General features: G+C 37.4%; 1 protein-coding gene across 3 annotated transcripts in view; it reads left to right on the top strand.

Moving 5' to 3' along the window:
- Positions 1–6,146: 6,146 nt before the first annotated feature.
- LOC126829511 (glutamate receptor 4) overlaps positions 6,147–24,706 on the top strand; it is an 85,951-nt gene continuing 67,391 nt past the window's right edge. For all 3 annotated transcript variants that reach the window (XM_050559435.1, XM_050559433.1, XM_050559434.2), the window contains exon 1: positions 6,147–6,385. Coding sequence is in view for 2 of the 3 variants with exons in the window: in XM_050559433.1 (XP_050415390.1) it covers positions 6,298–6,385 (88 nt within the window). In the remaining variant the exon portion in view is untranslated. The remainder of the gene's footprint in view (positions 6,386–24,706) is intronic.

Here is a 24,706-nt window from a genome sequence, read left to right on the forward strand (position 1 = left end):
GGATGCTTTTGGTTTCTAGTTGAGAGGGATGAATCCGGGTATCATCCATGGTTACAAATCTGGTCAAAACATTATCAGGATCTGCTTCAAAACGGCGCAGATTATCACCGACCTCAAGAATCTGGCACGTTTCTGATCCGTAGGCAAAGGCTTTGGCACCCATCCTGCAAAAACTTGTCATTCCTAACTCGTTGGCGATAACGTGCTCAACCATCTCATGAGGGATGCCTACAAGACTGACAATAAGGTTGCTGTTGATGGCCTTCCAGGACGCGGGTCATCGTCAAGGCTCTCTGTCACGATTCAATTCCACAGCGCACTTCTTTACTGTGGAAAACGAAGGGGCATCATCCCCTAAAGTGGATACCATGTCGGCATGTATCTGTGATGGGGTTAGTCACTTCAGTTGCAGATATTTGATGACTACCCTATAGCCAGTTTGGGCCATTTCTGGTGATTTCAATGGGTAGGTTCACAAGATGGTCTGGTATGAAGACAATAATAACACTACAGTTGTAGTTATGTCTATGATTCATTCAATGATTGTACTTGTTGGTGACGAAAGTGTGTTTCAAACCATTACAACTTCATCAGAAAAATACTATTTTGGCAATAACAAGATTATAAAAATGTATTGATGAGCGTTAGCGATATACGGAGAGGAATAGTTAAATCCAAATTGCAAAAGAATTCTCATCAATATTTGTATCAAAATGTTACAGTAAAGAAACACGTCTTGGACACACCTTTATATAGACAGGTGATTTGATGGACATTTAGTGAGGATATAGGTTCAATCTACAAAAACTTTGAAATCCGGTCAAATGTAGATGTCAAACAATTAAGTAGGTCATGTGGGTCTTTTTTTGGATTTTTTTTTATCAAAATGTGTTTGTAATCGAAGGTTCTGTGCAACTTTTATAAAGACGGGAAATTTTGTCCGGTAGAAAAGCGGAAGTCAATCTTTAAAATGTATCTCCATTTGCGGATTATAGGCTCCAACCCGAAAATAAAATTAAAAATCTCCAAATATTAAACTGAAAGACGACTCTATTCGGGGAGGAAATTTGATATGGACCCACTGTGGCAGAGGCTCTTAGTCCAATGGAGGGGCCCAAATCCATGTAGAGGGCCCCTGTATCTGAGAAAAGGAATCCGTTGACATCTGTTGTAATTCGTCCAATAGTAAGACACATCCGACACCCCATTATTCACCAGTGCCGTTATGCGCAGGCCAAGTTCTTATTTGCTTCATAGCTTTGTTCAACAAACCGCATTAGGTGCATGTGCAGTTCGCTGAATTCGATGGCGTTCGTTATGATGGAAAGCCACAGTTGATATCAACATTCCCCAATATATGTGCTTTTAGGATTTACCAGGGCCAGGTATCAATTTAGTTAACATTATATATATGTTTCAATGTCTGTGTATTTATTGTGTACCTTGTCTTATGGTTGTTTGTTTAGGTATGGTGCCATCCTCACGAACTTATTGTTAGCTATCGAGGTGACCACACTGTAACGGAGAGTGTTCTGTTTCCGCTCTAGTGTGACTCGCGAATCACCTGCGTTCCACGAAGAGTCCAATAAATAGTTGAAAAATATTAATATTTACAAGGCTAAGAACAATTAAAATTTGCTTTGCTTAAAGATACATTGTCCCGAATGTATTTATCGGGTGGTTATTATGGTATATATGGAAAGTATAGACGCCCTAATCTTGCTAGAAAAATACGGGATTACCCGAAAAACACCCAGGAGAAATCACTGGGCAAAAATGTCAGGGTATCACTAACTGACAACGGTTGTTATTTCTTGATCAAATGGTTAGTTAGGGAACATTGAGGGGTGTCGACGTACAGAAGACTCAGCAATTAAACGACGGAAAAAGAAGTTGACAGAAAATAATTAAGAATTTACTTTGGTCTCAATATGTATGGTAACTGGAGAGTATGTAATGAAAAATGGACCCGCCCTCAATCATGGCCTCTGAGTCTGACAACAGTTTATTTATAGCTTGAGGTATCTCCCCGTGAAAACAGAGTTTTGAGGGGGGAGAGAGAAATGGTGTTGAACGTCTACTCGGTCTACTCATCACAAACCAGGTCATTTGGGGAATAGTTTTGAGCGGGATTTGAGGCAAATTTTTAATAGATTAATTAGTTTGAATATGTTTTTAGTCCAAATGTATCATCAAATCACACAGTTTGTACGCAGGAAAGTATCTTTAATAAAGTAATACCTTTCAAACAACAATTGAAATAACCTTTCTCTTAATTTCTACAGGCCCCTGCTGCAGATCTTAAAGTTCCTGGATGATACTGATCTCTAGGCAGTCAACATTTCCGCAAGTCAAAAAGCTTGTGAAATATAATTTATGTCGCATGGCCATCATCTGAAATACATACGATTGAACATCGAGTAAAATCGGCATTTTAAAGTTTTGCCTGCTTGAAACGTTTTTTCGTTATAACATAGCGACCATTTACTTCTAGGACAAATCTAGTTAGGGTTTCACACTGCATAGCTTGTGTGAAACACTATTGTTTTTGTTAAAATTATTCTTATTATTATTCTTCTTATTATTATTATTATTTTTTTTCCAATTTGATTGTATCTCAGAAACTACTTGTCGGATTGATTCCATGTCTTCGGTTTTACTCGAAAAGTGGGTGTGACTTAGAGATTAAAGCTATTTCGAACGTTCTGCGACAATGCGAAATGTCTGAAATCGTCGAATTTGTCGATTTTTGAAATATTGCCGTAATATTAACAATAATTGTCGGATTTTAACATTGGATACATTTTGACATAGCCAGAGACAAGGCACATAGCCACGGTTCTTTAGATTTTTGATTTTCCACGAATCGTCGGAGATATTAAGCGCCAAATTTTGAAAATTTAAATTTTTACAAAAAACTTTTTTATTCATGAATATTTTAATGTGGTCACTCTTTACGCTATTGTGTCTGTAAAAGAGTCAATTATTATTGGATTTTCATAAAAGTGACACCATTTGATGTGTAATGTCAATTTAACATTTTCCATGTCACCGGAAATGACGAAATTTGGGTAAAAACTGTATTTATAGCCTTAGAAACAAATAATATATTGAAATGAGTCGTATTTGTTGTTTGTTTAATATTTTGATATTTGATTCTAATCAACTAATAGAATGAACCCATACGATCATATAGGTATCACAAAATGGTTTCTAACTTGTTCAGTTGTAGAGAAATAGGTAATTTTCAACAGGTCACTTTTCAAGGTTTTTTGTCCATAAAAGTGTCAATTATTATTCGATTTTCATGAAATTTTCACTATGTGATACCTAATGCCATTTCCGATTTCATACAAGTAATTTAAGATTTTCATTATCACCGGAAGTAATGTCATTTTGGCAAAAACTGTATTTTTAGCTTTCAAAACAGATATTTTATTCAAATGAGTCTGAGTTGTTATGTTTTTAAAATTATGATATTTGATTCCAATCAAAAAATAGATTAAACCCACACGATCATACAGATACCAAAAAATGGTTTATAACTTGTACGGTTGCAGAGAAATAGACGATTTTCTACAGGTCACTTTTCAAGGTTTTTGTTCTATAAAAGTGGTAGTTATTATTTCACCATGTGAAGCCTTATGCCATTTCTGATTTCATAAAACTAATTGAATATTTTCATTATCACCGGAAGTACTGTATACTTACATGTAACAAATATATAAAATGAATTGATATTGCTGGATTTGGTTGATTCGGCGTCCATTTTATTTGATGTGTGCAATGATGAGGTGAAAACCTGTTTAATGGTTTCATTGGTACCGGAAGTGACATATGTTTAGGGTAACGTGGCACCGGTGAAACCCGTCATTACTGCATCGCAGTTCTAGTTAATATTAAATCTATATTTCGTTCAGACTCTGATATATAATTAATCTATTCTTTATATGATCTAATTGCTTCTTTACAAGTTGTCTGTTCTGATTTGACCCACTGTGATAGGCTAAAACAATACTTATGGTTAAATGAGGAACGAAGTACTGTCAGTTGAACACAAACTTCTTAAAGGGCACATAGCCTTATACTTTGGAACCTTAAAATAGACAGGATCGAAAAGCACATACTACTGTAAGATGAGCGTTTTAAAACTGATTTATATTCTATTTTTATTATAATTTCTAGCAAGTGATGTTCGTATTAAATGGTAGTTTGTTTGCACCTGGTTAGGCTAGTATACATGGTAATATCTCTTTCATTTTTTTTTGTCGTGTGTGAATCAGCCATTTTAATTGTGGGATATGTTTTAAATATCGCTCGAGACTATAGAGAACCGGACGACGGTTTTAAAATGTCCATTGTGTCTTAAACTTTGGATACCAGGAGCACACACCTTCACGGTAAGATGTCATAAATTGAAATACAGAATTCTAAATCGTGTTTTTAATGTCGAATGTTGTGGATAATATCGGATTAGTGCTGTACCTTTAAATGTGTCCTTTAACGATTTTAAATAGAAGGGCGATTTTTTGAAGCGCATTCAGACAAACGCATTTTGTTTTCCTCGGGCATTGTTTGAAATACACGTGATTGTAAGAAGGAGTAAAATCGGCATTTTAAAGTTTTTCATACATTAAACCGCAGACTACTTTCGATTACTTCTACTTGTATATCTTAAAATATGAATCACTTTAAACTCCCCGGGATTTGATACTTTCTGTAGTATAATTCTTCACTTTCAACGGTTTAAACTGATACACAACATTGGGACGAGTGTTAAACACGACCACTGGTTTAAATAGTTTATACTGATCAATATACCCAAATATAGGTTTTATTGTTTACATCCATTGATTAGAAATTCCAGGGGAACGCGCAGGGATTTTTCTATTGAATATTATACCCATGTCGACGTGACAATTTTAATAGAAATACTTTTGCAATTTTAATATCGATGCAATTTTTGTTAATAATAATAACCTTACAACTTGTAAGATAGAGTTGAAGGGAAATGCAATTTGTAAATCCACGTGATGCATGGCGTCAGTAGGTTATGTTTTCCATCCAATATACTAGTAGTGTAAAGATCAGAAATCCCAGATCGAAACGAAATTGTCAGCTAATTGTATTTAAGGGCAGATTGTTCTCAATTATTGATTATGGTATACATTTTCTGTCCATTTTTTATAATGTTTTCTACATTTCGTTCGTGCATTTGTACTTCTACATTGGTGCATTTGTACTTCTACATTCCTATGATGTAAGGGATGTTGGATGGCCGAATGGTTTTATCATAAGGTCTGTCATTGAGTCAACTGACGTGGTTTCGATTCTCCGCTGGTACGTGACAAGGAGTAGAGTCTCCGGATTTCTCCGACTTCTAAAGACTCCTACGCGCAAGCGAATTATTGACATAAACTTGAACCATAAGTTAGTCCCGAAATGACCTAGTTTGTGTGTGTGTGTGTGTGTGTGTGTGTCTCTCTCTCTCTCTCTCTCTCTCTCTCTCTTCGCACACGAGACAATCTAAGCTCACTTTTTTCAAACATAAAGATACCAATTTTAACTCGATTCATTTGAGGAGGCGTCTATACAGTTTGTGCTCAATAGTTCGCATTATCTGGGAAAATATGAACTTTGCATTTATATGCTTTTGTTTATGAACGGAATGATCTTAAAGTGCGAATATTCCATAACAAAGATGAAATGTAAGACCATGTCTAATTCAAGGTTTGGCCAATATAGTATTCAGACCGACAGTAATTGGGGAAGTTTAAAGTTTATATTAATTATATTTTTTGTTCAAGCCAGCATATTCTTCTTGAAGGCCCCTTTTTTACTACGATGTGCTTAATTACATAATAAAAATAGTTGTACATATTTTTGACATGTGAACATATAGTTAATTTATCTTTCCAAATAAAGTAGCAGCATTCAATTTCCTAATTTGATCTGAAAATTACCGTGCATTTTATCAAGATTATTTAATAAAAAGATTCAATCCGCGACAAGAAAATCATACGCCATCAGTGACATGAGTTTAATTGTTTCAGAGATTACGGAGATTCTCCGGAAACTGGCGACACGAGTTTTCTGCCGCCCGAACGCATTTCATTTGTCCCTTGACTTAATGGTTTCAGGCTGGTTATGTTTGGATGTGTTCAAGTTTCGTCGACTAGTTCTCTCGATCTATCGCTCGCTTATCGCACAAACCTTAGTGATGGCTTGTCTCAACGACATGTTATTATATGTTGGATAATTCGGCAAGGAATTTGTGTTGTACTTTAGGATTTTAGAATGAGAAATTTTATTGAACTTTGTTTAGAAATGTGGTTGTTTATTCATCATATTGGCGGCACGGCTGTTCAAACGGATATACCACTAGGTAAGATATTATTATGTTGGGATTGTGGAAAATAAAATTCGGTTAAGTCTACCGATATATTTGATTAGTAAATCATTAAAATTTGCACAAATGTTTGGAGATTACAGAATATTATTGGGAAGGGTTTTTTTTAAAAATAAAATTAGCTTTCAGGATAGTGGTTGTTAAGTCATTTGACTCATATTGTATGCATGTTTCAAGAAACGTCAAACATACCGAATATTATCAAAAACGAACACCTTTGGCTTTTAATAAACGAAAATAGTCTATGTAGCTTGTATAGTATATGTTTATTCAGAATATAAAAGAAATTGATAAAATAATGACCTTATTTATATAAGAAAAAAGACAAGTCTAGCTCACTTGTCTATAGTCTTTTATAGCTTAATATAGCTTAATGTAATTCGTCCTTCACTCAATCATTTAATATAACAATTCCTCACACAACCAAATTTCATTTACTTTCTGATCAATTTTTTCCGAAAAAACGATAATTGGAAAATCAAATTCTAAATGTCGAAATTCCAACGGTAATGGATTAATATTTTATTTGTCGGTCTATAAAATGTATTTTAGATATTGGGAAGTAAATGACAGGTTGATTTGGTATTGGTCAGAAAACTGTAACCCCGGTGTTAATTAATATCTAGCGGCTATAAATATAGAACTGTCTTCGTTATTTACTCTTATTAAAATTGACGTCGATTAAGTTAAAAATAAAGAATATTTTCCAGTTCATGTGTTTTGATTCAACGAATAGATCGCGTATGTTGTGTGTTTAGAATGTGAGGTCAGTCCGTCCATCCAGATACAGGCGGGTAGGGTGTGGTGGGTAGTAGTGGTGGTGGGGGGGGGCTTCTTTGATACAAGAGAAATAGCACTAAAGGAATCTACGTAAATAATTTGGGGTGTACGTTATGATAAAAATGTACTTTGGAAATCAATCAGTGTACATTGTGTAATTTTTACTGGTTTTTATGGGTTTATTCTTAAGAAACAGATTATTCATGACATATAATTAATCATTTGGTATTTTTGTCATGAATGTATCTGTTTCTTATAGAATAATAAATAAATAGAAAATCTCTAATCTGGACTTGTAATAAGCTGAGTCGGTGTTTTTTTATACGCCCACATAAATGTTGTTGTCTTATTTTGTCATAGGCGGGTAGGAAGGCCGAATGGTAAGGCCTGTCGTTCAGTCAACTGGCGTGGTTTCGATTCCCCAGTTGTAGAGAGAGAGAGAAATGGGGTTTAACGTCCACTCGACACAAACTAGGTCATTTCGGGACTAACATATGGTTTAATTTTATTTCAATAATTCACTTGCGCGTAGGGGTCTTTAGCAGTGGGAGGAAACCGGAGGACCCGGAGAAAACCCACGAGGTTGGACAGGCGACCCTACTCCTTGTCACGTACAACCGGGGATTTGAAACCACGCCAGTCGACTCAATGACAGACTTTATGATACAGCGCGCGCACGCTAACCATTCAGCCATCCAACCCCCCTTCCCCAGTTGTACGTGAAAAGCAGTAGGATCGCCTGTCCAACCTGGTCCACCGGTTTCCTCCCACTGCTAAAGACCTCTACGTGCAAGCCAATTATTGAAAAAAAATTGAACCGTATGATAGTCCCGAAATGGCCTAGTTTGTGTCGAGTGGACGTTAAACCCCATTTCTCTCTCTTGATCTGTCAACCGTTCACAATTTTTGTGAAGATTCTACATATTAGGGTTCGTAGTGGATTTCTTTCATTTTTGCATGCAATTGGCACCCGGGAACCAAATCGCAGATCAGCGCGTTTTGTCGTCTGTGGGTCTGACAGCGAATGTGGTTCGCATGAGAAGAAAGGCGATGTCAAATCGTGCGCACCAGACACCTTGGAACGACTAGACACCCTTTCCTACGAAAGCCCAGAAGGCTCATTCCAAATTCCAAATTCCAAATACGAAATTCCAAATTCCAAATGCGAAATTTCAAATTCTAAATTCATGACTTACCGATAAAATAGCAAATTGGCAGCCCCCCTCAATTAAATATAAATTGTAATTTTACACAACTAATTACTTCTAGTTTACCTATCGTGACCGGATAAATACCCGTTCCAAATTACTAGATTCCAAATTCCAAATTCCAAATTCCAGATTCCAAATTCCAGATTCCAAATTCCAAATTCCAAATGCTTAATTCCAAATTCCAAATTCCAAATCTGACCCGACCAATCGGATTAGGTTTTTGCTTTTGACTAATCAGTTAGAGTATAATAACAATATTCCAGTTCGGGTTTTCTTCGGCAGATGTGAAAAGTTTGGAAATGAAATGAAATGGGGTTTAACGTCCTACTGTTCTGCTCCTATACTGGGCTAATAAAGACGGGCATACGCCATACAGTGTGCTATGAGGGAAATTTTGCCCGGGCAGCGGCACTATCGCCTACTTTTATATCGAATTCCAACTGCCAAGGGATTTTTTACGTGCATTCCAATGTATACACGGGACCTCGGTTTTTCGTCTCATCCGAAGGACTAGACAGCTGTCCTTGTCAGGCCCTCAGTCCTGCATCACTGACAAGGGGGAACCACGCCGGAAAATCTGGATGAACTTTCTCGGCCAATGCAGGGATCGAACTCCCGACCTCCAGACTAGCGTCTTAGCCACGTGATCCCCTGAAAAGTTTGGGGCAAAGTTCCTCTGCAGTGAGCTACTCTGCTACTCGGTATCCTAGGACTGGCATTTTTTTATTTTTTTGCTACGGCAGCAAATTTGGAATTTGGAATCTGGAATTTGGAATCTGGAATTTGGAATCTGGAATTTGGAATTTGGAATCTGGAATTTGGAATCTGGAATTTGGAATCTGGAATTTGGAATTTGGAATGAGCCTTCTGGTCTTTCGTAGGTCAGACCCTCTGTCGTGCACCACGGGAAATACCAGGGACATTTTCGACCAGCCCCATACTCACTGCGTGGCCTTTACTCTTTGGGCTAATTGAAAGATTGGGATTGTCATACGCCAGGTCGCCTGTCCATCCTCGTGGGTTTTCTCCGGGTTCTCCGGTTTCGTCCCACTGCTAAAGACGTCTACGCGCAAGCGAATTATTGAATTACAATTAAACCATATGTTAGTCCTGAAATGACCTAGTTTGTGTCGAGTGGACGTTAAACCCCATTTCTCTCTCTCTCTCTTTTGTCATACGCCAATCTGATTAAAACACAAATCCTATTTTATTTCGTTTCTTATAGTTTAAAATTTCTTTTTATTTGCCTGTCTTCACTTCATGTAGTGCAGTCCATCGAAAGTTAAAAAAAACGAAACGAAATATAGATCTGTATTTTAATCACATTGGTCATAACAACGACTGTCATTCCGCAGATATTTTTAGATGATTTGTCAGCGTAAAGTTGTCAACTTACGACCCATATCATGCATGGTGCAGGGTATGCCTCACTATTCCAAGAACACCCGGTACCACCTACTCTAAATCTGACCTAAATTATCATAAATACGTCATGCATGTATCTGATGACCCATCTTGTTTATGCGGAAACAAATGTGAATCTGGCGAACATTATTTTTTTCATTGCAGCCTTTTTATAGACCAACGCAGACCCATCATCGATACATTGGACGACCAGAATATTAATTCAGTTTTGTGTAGGAATGACAATCATTGTAAAAATAAAAATATGTCTGTGAAAGTTTCAAATCTTCGAAATGAAGGTGATTTTCACTCTTTACGAATGACTATTACAAGATTTCTTCAAATCTTGATCACCTTCTAATCCTCTATACATAATCCCTAGGTAATCCAACTTCACCAGAGAAATGTGTATTTAATAATATATATTTTAAATACCAAAAACCTATTCTTAACCAGTTGTTGGTGTGTTTTAGGCTTTCTTTTTGGGTTTTCTGGCGTCGCGCCCAAGGCTTCTGTTTAATCCAAATCTCTATCCCCCCACCCCCTGAATATGTCTCCACTTTTCCTCTTCATTTTTCTTTTTTCTTTTTTATTTGATTGCTTTTATTTCCTATTTAACACCCTTTCTTCATACCACCATTAACTAAAACCCTAATATAGATAATCTTATTATATTACCATTAAAACCCCTATTCTGGAAGCAGTTTTATATAAGCATTAAGTTGCTTGTTACTGTATACAATATATTCATGTTATTCCCTTCATGGTTGTATATAAGAATTCTGAATGAATACTTTTTAACTCAGGTACCCTTCACGAGGGTATAAGAATTCTGAATAAATACTTTTTAAATCAGGTATTTCTGGTTTTTTATTTTAGTTAACTTTCTACTTTCAGTTTTTCTTCAATATGTTCTGACCTGCAAGAGATTTTAAATAAACCACGCTCTGTTCGAGGTGGGGGATTACCCAATTAAATGATCTGTTGACACAAGAGAAATCTTACTAGAAATCGGAGGGATGTTGACTTTATATTATTCTTCTTCTTCCCACATGTTATATTTTTCGTTTAATTAAATATCAGGCTACTGTAGATATATCAGAACGTCCGACTTGAAATACCATATATTGTATGTTGATAAAATTACTATTGTTGCAAATCACAAAACTCTTTTGTAATATTCATTCTGTCATCCCCTAGAGATTTCTACTAAAACATTAATAGGAACAGCAGATTGAATGAATCACCCGAACATATAAAATATATACGTCTCATCAGATTCACAGAAATGAACATACTAAATGAAATTTAAGTGAAATGAAATGGGGTTTAACGTCCTACTGTTCTGCTCCTAACCTGGGCTATAATGAAGACGGGCATACGCCATACAGTGTGCTATGAGGGAAATTTTGCCCGGACAGCGGCACTACGGCCTACTCTTATATCGAATTCCAACTGCCAAGGGATCTTTTACGTGCACGCCAATGAGTACACGGGACCTCGGTTTTTCGTCCCATCCGAACGACTAGACAGCTTTCCTTGTCAGGCCCTCCGTCCTGCATCACTGACAAGGGAGAACCACGCCGGAAAATCTGGATGAACTTTCTCGGCCAATGCAGGGATCGAACACCCGACCTCCAGGCTAGCGAGCTAGCGTCTTACCCACTTAGCCACGTGATCCCCAAATGAACATACTAACGACAGCTTTAATCCAGGCTTTCTTTGCCTATATTATCTTGGTTTCATTTATAGGCCAGGAACTGGGACCCCTGTGTTCTTCTTCTTTTTCATGGGGGCGACGGTCTGCGAATTCTTCTTCTACTTCTTGGCGGCGGCGGTATGCGAAAAAAAAAATTCAAATACGATCGACATGAAAATCGACATGCTTGTTCCTTCGACAATTGCGCATCGATTGGCTTACTTTGAATTTGACTTTGACATACAATATTCTAGGATGACAAAGATGTCGCCACGCTCGGCTGTTGGTCCATATAGTAGGTCCTATTATAGTAATTGTTATTTATCCGATCAACAGGAATCTCCATGATGACAGTTGTGTTGTATAATTTTGTATTATTGAATTCAGCGAGGGTACCATATTTGGTTAGATAAAAAGTAAGCTATAGAGTGTTTTTTTTAGATAATGTAACTATATTGTAACTCGTATCCCAACTATTGAGGGGGGTTGGATGGCTGAATGGTTAGCGTGTGCGCGCTGTATCATAAAGTCTGTTATTGAGTCAACTAGCGTGGTTTCGATTCCCCGGTTGTACGTGACAAGGAGTAGGGTCGTCTGTCCAACTTGTGGGTTTTCTCCGGGTTCTCAGGTTTCCTCCCACTGCCAGTGGCGGCGCCAGTCGTCGGTGATTGGAGGGGCAAAGCTGGGGTAAAGTCCAAGGTTAAGGGGGCAAAGGCACGAGCTTCAACTAGGGGTAGGGGGCCTCCCCCAGAAAATTTTGAAAAACAGGTTGCCGGAAATGCAGCCTGGCAGTATTTCAGGCACTGATCGTTGAGGTAAAGTATCAAATGAACGGACTTGCGAATCACGACGAAGCCCACTCACGAGCGTCAAAGTAGGGAGTCCTCCCCCAGAAAATTTTGAAAAATAGACTGCCGGAAATGCTGTCTTACAGTATTTTGTCAGGCACCGGTCGTCGAGATAAATAGAGAACAAAATGTCAAACGAACGGACTTGCGAACCTCAACATATTCCCATTGTGAGCGCCAAAGTAGCGGGTCCATTGGGGACCTCGCCAAGAAAATTTTGAAAAATAGACTGTCGGAAATGCTCTACAACATGCAAGTTTATGACTGAGTGGGGATGTGGGATTTATTCACCGTAGAAGGTATTGATTACCGAAACGTATCGCAAATACTTTTTTTTATTTTCTAAAATTATTGGGGGGGGGGGGCAAACAGAGGGCAGACCAGATTAATGGGGGGAGTGGAATGCCCCCCCCCCCCTTGGCGCCACCACTGCCCACTGCTAAAGACCCCTACGCGCAAGCGAATTATTGACATAAAATTAAAACCATAAGTTAGTCCCGAAATGACCTAGTTTGTGTCGAGTGGACGTTAAACCCCATTTCTCTCTCTCTCCCCCAACTATTGACATCAAATAAATGGTTCAACAAAAACTGTGAACCCACTAACAATATAGCGACTTCAGGCAACACTGGTAATACCCAAAACAAATATAAACATGGTTTCCACGTATCTCACTTCAATAATTTGGTAACAGAAAATGACCAGCTAGTATTCTGAAGTATATAATACTAACAGATATAAATACCTAGTACTAAAAGATAAATACCTATAGTACTAAAAGAACAAAAAGAAGAAGGAATTCGAGTGGTGTTTAACCTTGCTTCTGATCAAAAAAAGTGCCCAACTCCTGTCAGATATGCTGATAATAAGACATGTAATTTCAAAGCTTATCACCGGTATTGAAAGATTTAACAAGCAACACAACCCGCTTACACGAAGGCATTTGAACAAAATCTCCATTGCTGTCATGCCAAAGTCTGTCGAGGAAGAAAAAAAATAAAATCTGTTGATCAACATCAAATGCTTTGTATTATTTTTTTTATATTCTAATATAAATAGAAGTATCGGATATCTGAGATTATTTTAATAATCCCTTCATAGATTCAACATTATATCAGTTACTGTTCTTGAAGGAATAACAAGTATGATAGGACTGACTCGAGCAATGATTCCTGGGGGCGTTGGCGGGGGATTTATTCCCCATCATACATGAGTCAACAATCTGTATCATGCATCAAAAAAGATTTATCGGCTTGCCTCGTGGGCAAACATGTATGTTCTAGCTTAGAAGTTGAACATATTAGTTTGGCTAATTGGAATGCGAGAAACAATTGACTCAATTATCGAACGAGTTGACCTTACGCGTTTTTAAAACTTGCTGTTTGCATTGATTATTTCCTGCACAAAATGACTTCAAGTGAAACTCTTTATTAAAAGCCAGCTTAACTTTTTCATAACTGATATCGAAGATTGAAATATCGCTTCGTTATTAGCTACTAACGAAAATAATAAGCATATGGAGTTTTTGGTCGTTTTAGAAATGATGTGCTTTTTTCGAGATTTGTTTAGTTCAATGACACCCGAGAAAAAGGGCTTTATGTTATAACATCGCCCTTCCTTTCAAAATACAGGTTTTAAATGACATTAAGTTATATTTTGTCTGTATCCGGAATGCGTCTTGCGTCTTTAATACATGTCTATGTGTGCAGAATGGGGGAGTTCCCAAAAGAAACAATGAAACAAAGATACACTGTAATTCGGTTACGTTCGTCTTGTATCTATAATGATAAAATGTTTGTTTTATCAGTTTTCTGGCATTATCTATTAGGAAATCCACAAAGGCACATCTATAAAGGATGAGATTTATTAAGACAACTAACGTCGGTGTACTTCTCTAAATTCATATAAATTACAAATTGTCTGGAAATTATCTAGTTGTTTCAAATAAACAACGCATATGGTTCAGCTTTGTACATTTTCCTTTCCAAGAACACCAATTTCTTTCTGTATGGCCGAGTAGGCTTACTCCTTCTTGATCTTTCCATTCTTTTTTTCTAATATATAATCTAATTACACAACACGCACAATCATATTTCAAAGGGTTTTACGTCCACTCAACATAAACAGGTCATGAACTTGGAATTACCAGTTCTACAGAGATGAGACATGTCCATTACCGGAACTTTACATAAACACGTGTCACCATTATCTGAACTTTACGTCTATCACCATAACCTGAATTTTACCTCTATGGCATTTATTTGAACTTTACACGAACTTTACGTCTATCACCATTATCTGAACTTTATGTCTATAACCATAACACGAACTTGACGTCTATAACCATAACCCGAAATTGGCGTCTATCACCACTACGTGAACCTGAACTTCCCGTATAATATTTACCTGAACTTTACGTCTATGGCCTGTACCTGTTCTTTACATCAGTCGCCTGTGCCTGAACTTTACACCTATCACCATTACATGTTTCACCTTTTGTAGCACCATGGGTCTTTTTGTCAGACGCGGCGAGCGGGCGTTGAAAACCGGTCGCCACATCCTACGTCCGACCCATGCATCTTTTCTTACTACATATTCTTACTAGCTGTCTTTGCTTCCCGTTCACGTTGTGTATTTACTTCTTACTGTATTTTCAGTTAGTTAAGACGTTTGTCTTTCCAGGAATAACAATTTAACAGTTCGTTTTTACATTTTATATATCATAGCTGCTTACATATGGTGCAATGCATAATAGAGTCAAGTCATTCTCTCAAACCTCATCCAGCCAGACTCACTGGGCGAGTCTGCTGATAGAAATTGCTACATCTTTTCCCTTCTAGAAAGAAGCTGTCTAGGAACTCAGATGGTAATCTCTCCGGAATCTAATGAAATCTGGCTTAAAAGTTTGCCATGCTTTCTTTTATAGGACCTATGAGAGAGAGAGAGAGAGAGAGAGCAAGAGAAAGAAATGGGGTTTAACGTCTACGCGACACAAACTATAGGTCATTTCGGGACTAACATATGGTTTAATTTTATGAGGTTTAACGTCCACTCGACACAAACTAGGTCATTTCTGGACTAACATATGGTTTAATTTTATTTCTATTTATCGCTTGCGCGTATGGGTCTTTAGGAGTGGGAGGAAACCGGAGGACCCGGAGAAAACCCACGAGGTTGGACAGGCGACCACACTCCTTGTCACGTACAACCGGGGATTCGAAACCACGCCAGCTGACTCAACGACAGACCTTATGATACAGCACGCACGTGCTAACCATTCGGCCACCCAACCCCCCTAGGACCCATGAACAACACGCACAAAACTAGTGTATTCATGACCCCGAACCTGTGCAATTACTGATATGATTGGTCCCTTCGACCAAATGATGCAATAGATAAATTTCCAATCATATGTATTTTGTTGACACATAGAACCAGCTATGTTTTGGCCCTATAACTCTTTTTATGTGTCAACCTGTCACTTATATTTTTAGTGCATATTTAGTACAATTGGCCAAAGACATTAATTAATGAAATATAATGCCACCATTAATTATAAGAGCAAATATTCTACCAATATTAATACACTTTACACTTATCATCTGTACATCTACCATTTTATCACCTTTACCTGTTTCACCTGTACTTTACATCTACCACCTTTATCTGTACTTTACATCTACCGCCCATACCTATACTGTACACCTATCACCCATACCTGTACTTTACATCTACTGCATGTTCCATGAAATTTTCCGAATCGAAAATTGCTTGCTATTTCGTCATTTCTTAATTTTAATGAGAAAACTTAGTGACATACCCGGAACTGGCATCCCGTTGCTTTCTTCGTCGAAGCTTGAGTGAAACACTATACTTTTTGTTAAGATTAATATTATTATTTTGTGTTCTGATAAAACATAACCATTTTCAAAGGCATATAACTTTTTTCATTTTTTAATATTGTTATTCTAAACTTTCATAAACGCATAGGGCTGATATATGAGATCAAAGGAAAATCCATGAATCATTTTTAATTTAAGCCATTTCCGAGAAATGGGCAATTTTGCGGGAGTCATTTTTCAACAGAATAAAATATTCTTCGATTTTCATAACCTTTGCATCATTTAATGGCTTCTGGGCCTGTTCATTATATGTAACCTATTGGTCGCCCGAAATGGCGCCATTTTGGCAAAACTTGTATTTTTAACCCGTATTAAACAAACTTTTATTTCAAATGGACTAGTTTGGGGGGGGGGGGGTGGATGACCGAATGGTTAGCACGCGCGCGCTGTATCATACGGTCTGTCATTGAGTCAACTGGCGGGGTTTCGATTGCCGAGTTGTACGTGACAAGGAGTAGGATCGCCTGTCCAACCTCGTGGGTTTTCCCCGGGTCCTCCGGTTTCCTCCCACTGCTAAAGACCCCTACGCGCAAGCGAATTATGGAAGTAAAATTGAACCATGTGTTAGTCCCGAAATGACCTAGTTTGTGTCGAGTGGATGTTAAACCTCATTTCTCTCTCTCTCTCTCTTTCCTTACTTATTTAAATTTCAAGGGGTCAATCTCGATTATATTTTGGAGAATAAAACTGCTTAATTTTGTGTTAAAAGCTCTACCTTAGGGCCGAGCAAATAGCTCACTATACTTAAACCCATCAGTATTCAGCTGGAAATGGGAACCGGTGTCCTAAGCTGCATTATACGCTGTCTGGATAAAACCAGACTTTTACTTTATAAAAAAAACGTGTTGGTGAAACTTACCTTTCGTTATCAAGTACAAGACGTGGGTCATAAACTGTATAGACCTCTAAAGGAACGGCAATGGATTATCGGGTCACCCAACGAAAACATTGACCCGAAATCTTAAAAGGGTTACGTGTCCATAAAAACATTCTTGACGTTCACGTCCAAGCGACTCAATATTTTGAGCTGAAATTTTGAGACAAGCTTAATACACCATTCCTCTATATTTAAATCGTTTATTCCACTCATCGAAAAGCCCAAATCAATGCGAATATATAGATATCAAAAGATAGTTTATAACTTGAGGCAATTGTTCAAAAGTAACTTTTTACGTTGTTTTACCCACTATTGATGAATTGTGTCACCAATGTCTTCTGTGGAATCTAAATGACATTTTTCATCTTCAATCACGATGTTGAATTGTGTTTCTGACTCTGTACCTTCGTATTTATTGTGATCTCTTTTTTGGTTTAAATACAGCATTTTGGAATTATTAAATTATTACAGCATCATGATTAAATTCTCAAAACTGGTAAAACGCTATTATGTTTTCTTCTCGTCAAAGATCTATTCTTGCAAACCACATCCCGAGATGATGTTTTCGGGGTTTCAACGCCAAACCTCGTAAGACAAGACATTGTGAAAAATACATAAGGTGCTTAACTTTTTTTCTTTGTGTATATACATGTATATCATTGCCAATTATCAATCAACTAATCATTAATCTATGACAACTTATTAGTATTACTTAACGACACGATCCGGATTTTCAGCTAATTGATTAATTTATAGTATTCCTCCACGAGGTTTTGGTTGACACTCAAGGTCGATCTATATGCGATTAGAATTTTAAGAGTTTTTTTCCTCCACTTCTCAGAAAGAATCGGAAGTATCCAAAAACATCGCCAAAATCAAACTTTTATCGCTACTTTCATTTTTTTTATCGCAAATTGCGACCCGTCAGCGTAAGCCCTGGACGCAGCCATGATACCACAATGCACCAATAAGCGAACGAGTTGCGTTGACTTGATAGTAACCAGCCGAGTTTGTTTACGTATTGTATGGGGTTTAAAACTTGTTTGTATTCGTTCAAAATGGGAACATCGATAAAAATTTGTCATATTTATAAATTAGAGATTACCAAGGAGAATAGACCGGTCGTCACGCTGCGTGCGTCGAAGTAGCTGAGATTTTTTTAACAAATACGGTACTCTTACAAAACGTCCAAATAAAGGTGTTTTAAAATGTTTTATTGCTATTTTGATCTTTTGAGTCGATCGATAGTATATTTTTTTTTTTATGAAAATCTCAATTTCGATCAAAATCAATATTTTTAATTGTTTTGTCTATAGCTCATTATTATACTTTGCGCATTTCGACTCGTTTTGCCAGCATTTTATTGTATATTGTTTATTCTAATAAGATCGTTATTTATTATTCTATGTTTATCTGACGAATCTTATGATTTAAAGAAATACAGAACCGGAGTAATAGACCTATTTCTTCGGAATTAGTTTAGGAAATGAAATGAAATGAAATGAAATGGGGTTTAACGTCTGCTCCTTTACTGGGCTAATGAAGTTTAGGAAGTACTGTTGTCATTCTTTGTCGCAGAGTAGTGATTCGTGACTACCTACTATGTCGCCCGTCGTCAATGTTGTTTGTGATAGAAATGATTTCGAATGCCACGGACAGTTCTCTTTGTGATGCTGAAGACAGTTATCAGTCTGATCTCAATTTAGACGCCATCATACTAATACCGTTTGTTGTGTGCTAGATTAAAGACCTAGAATTTCTGGCTAGATTTTATATCCTCTGATAAAACTAAGAATACTCGAAGATTGTGAAGAAATTTTGTAAATACTCTCAAATAGCCTAGTTTATCTATTAACATTTACGTCTGTACAGTTGTATTTTGTTAAACGGTTTCGTATAAGAATATTACTTTAATGGATACTAGGCACCGTTATGATGTTAAAGGGGAATTTTAAAAGTCTATGTACGCCAGTTTGTCGCCTTAAATCAGCTTTTAACCATACTAATTGTTGAATATGTAAATCCATTTAGAAAACCGAACAGTTTAAGCTCCGATATTTGAATAATGCCCATTCTTTATCTGATTACACCCCCACTTACGGTAAACGGGCGTTATTTTGGTAATCAACCAATTTAAGAATAAGAGCTTCGAAACTTGTATTTGAGCAATTTGAAGTTTGGTAAAATTAGTAAGTTTGTGTGTGCGTGTGTGTGTGTGTGAGAGAGAGAGAGAGAGAAAGAGAGAGGGGAGGGGGTAACGCCCACTCGACACAAACCAGTTCATTTTGGGACTAACACACGGTTCAATTTTAACTTCAATAATTTGCTTGCGCGCAGGGAGGAAACCGGAGAAAACCCGCAAGGATGGGCCGGCGACCCTACTCCTTGTCACGTACAACCGGGGAATCGATGACGGACCTTCTGATAGAACGCCAAGCGCTAACCATTCGCCCCCCCCCCCCCATTAAGTTTGTAGATGCCCATATTTTAACCCAACACGAGGAACAGGTGTGGGATTTATAAATAAATTTCAACACTATACGATCAGGTATAGAAATTCCATGTATATGAAAACATCAAGGGGTGGATAATATGGTAATGTTGTTTGTTTTTTTATTTTTTTAAGGGGGGGGGGGAGAGATTGTTTATTGTGTATAAAGAGATATTACACAGACAAAGATTCATGAATTGTATTTATGAATATTCTGAGGTACAAAGTTTGTGTATCCCATATAAGGTTTTCATAACCTAACTTTAAAACATGTACTGGAGCAATTATCTTTATGTGACATTTAGTAACCTGATAAAAACAAAAATACATACTTATGGAAAACACACGAGTAGTTGTTTATTTTTGTTTTACGTGTAGTGCGGTCCTCCTGCACTTACTATTAGAGTAGAGTTTTAACCCTTCGTACTGCAGAATGTTCTCGTTGTCGGGTTTTGCTCCTGTTTGTTCGCTACACTTATTTTTTTATTATTATTTTTTTTTTTTTTTCGTTTTCCGATATTCCGGATTATCGCCCTTATTGTTAAAATTGTTTGACGTTCTAACTCATGACGTCAACTGGCAGACTATCGCCATTGAGGAGACGACCACTGTTAAGATTGGTCGCATAAGGCATTATTTCTGTTACGTTTTTTTTGTATTCCTGATTGTTTTCAAATTTGAGCGAAGTCTGTGTCAGTACAGGCCCGGGACTGTACAGCGCAGTGGACGCTTACGTCTGGCCCCCCGGATCCATTCATTTGATTTGATATTAATTGTTTATTTGGTGCAATGTCTATTTTCTGTCTTGTCCGCAGGTTATCTTGTAGATTTTTGTTTTACGTGTAGTGCGGTCCTCCTGCACTTACTATTAGAGAATACTCTTGGAAACTTCGCTTTAAAATACACGAATAGCTGTTGTCAATAAGTATGTGTTTTTGTATGTACTGAAGCAGTTTGAAATCAAGATATATTTAAATTCGTTATAACTCAATAATATGACGTTCTATTGCTAAAGTTTATCGATTTAGCTTAACATATCAAACCAACAATGAAACTAAAATTAATAAACAAACCTCTTAATCTAAACCTTAATCTTTCAAAACAAAAGGGTATAGAACTTGATCTCGTCACTATTCGAAATAGTTTACACAATTCAATATTTATTTTTGATCTGAAAGTTAATCGAAGAAGTTTTAGGTAGTTACAGCAAGATCAAACCAATTGTGGTGACAGAGCATATTAAACACCCAAAGTTAGTAGCTGAATTCCTTTCTCAAAAGATTATTTTTCCCCATACCAGAACAAAGAGCTCAATATTGACTTTATATTAAACACTGGTTGCCGTGAAGCATGAAGATAACATTCAGCCGAGAGATTTGTTACTATCTTACATGCAGTAAATAAATACTCCCTTGGAGATTTACCGATCTTATATCCTTTAATACTGAATCCTGTGTTTCACAGAATCGTGAACAAAGCTAATTTTAATATCAATTTGATAGACAGTAGTGCTATTCTGTATCACAAGTTTCTAAACGTGAGCATTAATAAATCGTCTCCGAGACTTGTACATGCTAGGGGGATATTAATTTATTGGTTGGCGACCCGAGTAAGATATATTGACCTCCATCAGTTAATTATCAGTTATTATTTCATGAAGACGGCCTTCTTTATTGATGCCATAACTATATTTCATACAGTTTTATAGCATGTATCGTATGCAAGCATGAAAATCTCTGCCTAACGGAAACCATTAATAAGCTATTTCCAATCCTCTATTTTTCTGAAGTGCCAGTGACGATACAATAGTTAATGGACTAGACGTCTTCATGATTTCCTGTAAATTGGGCGCCTAAGTACAACAGTCGTCCATTTTGTTTGCTTGTGTCATCCCCTTTGGGATATGTCACTAATTACAAGCATCTTCTTAAATTTCAGCAAAGATAAAAGATGGCCGTGTTGCAACATATTGTTCATACTCCCGGCAGTGTTGAATCGACACTTGAAATTATTACAAGGGCTGGTTGAAAAGTTCTAAGCCTACCTATTAAAGACCTGTACAGAGTCGATGGTTTTATTTTATTTGTGTACATAGCCTCCTTCGAGGTGAACACACTTTTGCCAACGATGTTGCGAGGCCTGGATGTCGGTCAGGATGAAATTTTCTTCAGCCACCCTAAAACGTCGCTCACAGCTGACATGACGTCATCATTTTTGGAAACAGGCGAAAGTCTGACGGGGGTCAAATATGGCCAAAAAAACGGCGCAGATTGTCACGGGACGTCAGGAATCTGAAATGTTTCTGATCCGCATGTCAAGAGCTTTTGCACCCATCTTGCAGAAACGTCTGTCATTCCTAACTCGTTGGCGATAATGTGCTTAACCCTCTCATGAGAGATGCCCACAACACAACACTGACAATATGTCGAGTGGGCCGTCGATCAGCCAATACCAGGTCATGCACCCGGGTAATGTTTTCTTGAATGGTTGCTGTTGATGACCTCTCTCTGTCGCTATTACATTCCACAACCCACCTCTTTACTGTGGAAAAGAAAGGGGAATCACCCCCTAAAGCGGAGACCACGTCGGCAAGTATCTGTGTTGGGGTTAGTCATTATACACTTTCAGTTGCAGATCTTGATGACTGCCCTATTTCTGGTGATTGCAATGGGTGGATTCACAAGATGGTCTGGTACGAAAACAATAATAACACTGATTGTACTTGTTGGTGGCAAAAATTTGTTTCAACCCAATTAATCTATCCTTTCTAGGCTTAGAACTTTTCAGCTAGCGCTCGTAATGTATAACTAGTACATTTGTAATCTACTTGCCAAACCAAGGGGGTGGCGGGGGGGGGGGGGGGGGTCCTACTTTCTATTTAAATAATCGCAATGACTTTTCCGACACGGTGGTCATCAGTTGTACGAATCGTTTATCTCGGTTTTATTTACGACGCTGTAATTGATTGGCCGGTAAACCGTAATCTTACACATAAAATCCTGTTAAGTACAGCACGTTTTGTGTTGACGTTTCAAAGAATTGCGAAATAAATTGCATTGACCAGGAGGTGTATAGTATTCTGGAAAATGAACACCTCTCTATACCACAACAACACGTCGTGCTCTAATCATTGACAAATTCTATATTATTTACTGAATTTTAATCCTTCAAATTCAAGATTATATTCTCTGTAACATTTCTGAATTTCAATTTGGCGTTATTTGAGGAATTGTTAATCCCGTGTTAATCTACTACAATATTGTGAAAATTGAATGAAATGAAATGCAATGGGGTTTAACGTCCTATTGTTCTGCTCTATGGGCCTCGGCTTTTCGTCCCATCCAAACGACTAGACAGCTGTCGGTCCTGCACCACTGACAAGGGGAAGCCACGTCGGAAAATCCCGATGAACTTTCTCGGTCAATTCAGGGATCGGACACGTGACCTCCTGGCTAGCGAGCCAGCGTCCTACCCACTTAGTGTAGCACTATGCAGTGCAATGAGTCGCTGGCTAGAGGTGGCAAATACACGGGAAAACTCCCCACATCCAACGTGTGACGCATACTCTCTCTTCTTACTACATATTTTAATAGCCTAGTATTTTTAATTGTCTTCTTTGGCTTCCTTTTCACGTTGTGTATTTTCTTCTTCTTATCTTATTTGTCTTACCAGGGATAACAATGCAACAGTCCAGTTTTACATTTGTAAGTCAAGCTGGATACATATGGTTACAATGCATTATAGATTACATTAGAATACTTAAAATTAGCATCTTTCTCTGAACTCCCAACTTATGGCTAGACTCAGGTAACCGCTACATCATCATATTCCTGAAGCAATGAACCGAGAAATCCCTCTCTGTCCATTGCTGGATTGGCTTCTGATACTTGCGCTTTTGAGGGAGTTTGTCTATTCTTCCCGTTCGATCCAATCTATCCCAAGTACAGCCACATTGACAGCCCTTCGTTTAATCTGGGGTCTTCCAGTGAAAGCCTTGTTCATCTCCATACAGTATTGTTTACATTGTTTACGTGTTGATAGCCTCGTTTATCACGCAATTAGTTTTTCTGCAATATTCTGCTATGCACTGGTTAATTGTGCATAATAAAATCGTGAGTCATGACGTAACGTTATGTAAATATATTTGATCAAATTTGGAGCTTTGTTTAAAGCGTAATGACATTGTTACGTAGTTAGCTATTGGTTGTTAATCGGATTAGCTCTGCGGGGATTATGCTACATCATATGGTGTAGGAACTCAGATGGTAATCTCTCCGGAACCCAATGATGTCTAAAAATTAACTGGCTGGTTTGGGTCTTTTAACTGATTTGCTTACGTCATGACTTAAGATTCTGCAAATAATGAATTTGATTGGATGGTTTACAGTGTATGATGCAATTAGTAAATTTCCAATCACGTGTTAAACATGATGTTCTGATTCACAAACTATAACTCTTTTTATGTGTAAATCCGTAACTCATTATTTGAGTGCATTATATTTGACCTCTTTATAATGTGGGTATGATTTGACCTCTTTATAATGTGGGTATGTGAACCCAATAATTAGTTAAAGATACAATATGGTCGCAAAGACCCTAGTACTACATTAGCTACCGTTGCTCCCTTGAAAATAAATATAAATAAACCATACACATGAACGAAAGGTAAAATGTTTTCATACTTGATTTTGTATGATCTGAAAATAAAGAAAATGTATAGTGTTTATTTGACGTGTGTTCCACCTGATAATGATGATTTTATGCGAGAGTTTCCTCCTTTCAGTACTTTTTAGGCCTGAAGTGTTATCAGCATTATTAATTAGACATTAATTAACTTATCCAGACCATAATAAACTCTCGATGTCATCGCTAGCCTGTAATGTTTATTGGATTAGGTTCCGATTTGCTGTTCGACTTCCATTCATAATTTAATCATGTAATGGATAATCGAGACTATGTTTTTATCGTACCGACTTTAGTAATGATGATCGAGACTAGGGCGAAATTTCAATCGCTAAAGTCTCGGTTCAGAGTGGATCAATTTTCAGCAAGTTCCCTTTACATTATCCAGTTTTTAACCAGGGC

The sequence above is a fragment of the Patella vulgata genome, chromosome 8, assembly GCF_932274485.2.
Source record: "Patella vulgata chromosome 8, xgPatVulg1.2, whole genome shotgun sequence".
NCBI lineage: Eukaryota > Metazoa > Mollusca > Gastropoda > Patellidae > Patella > Patella vulgata.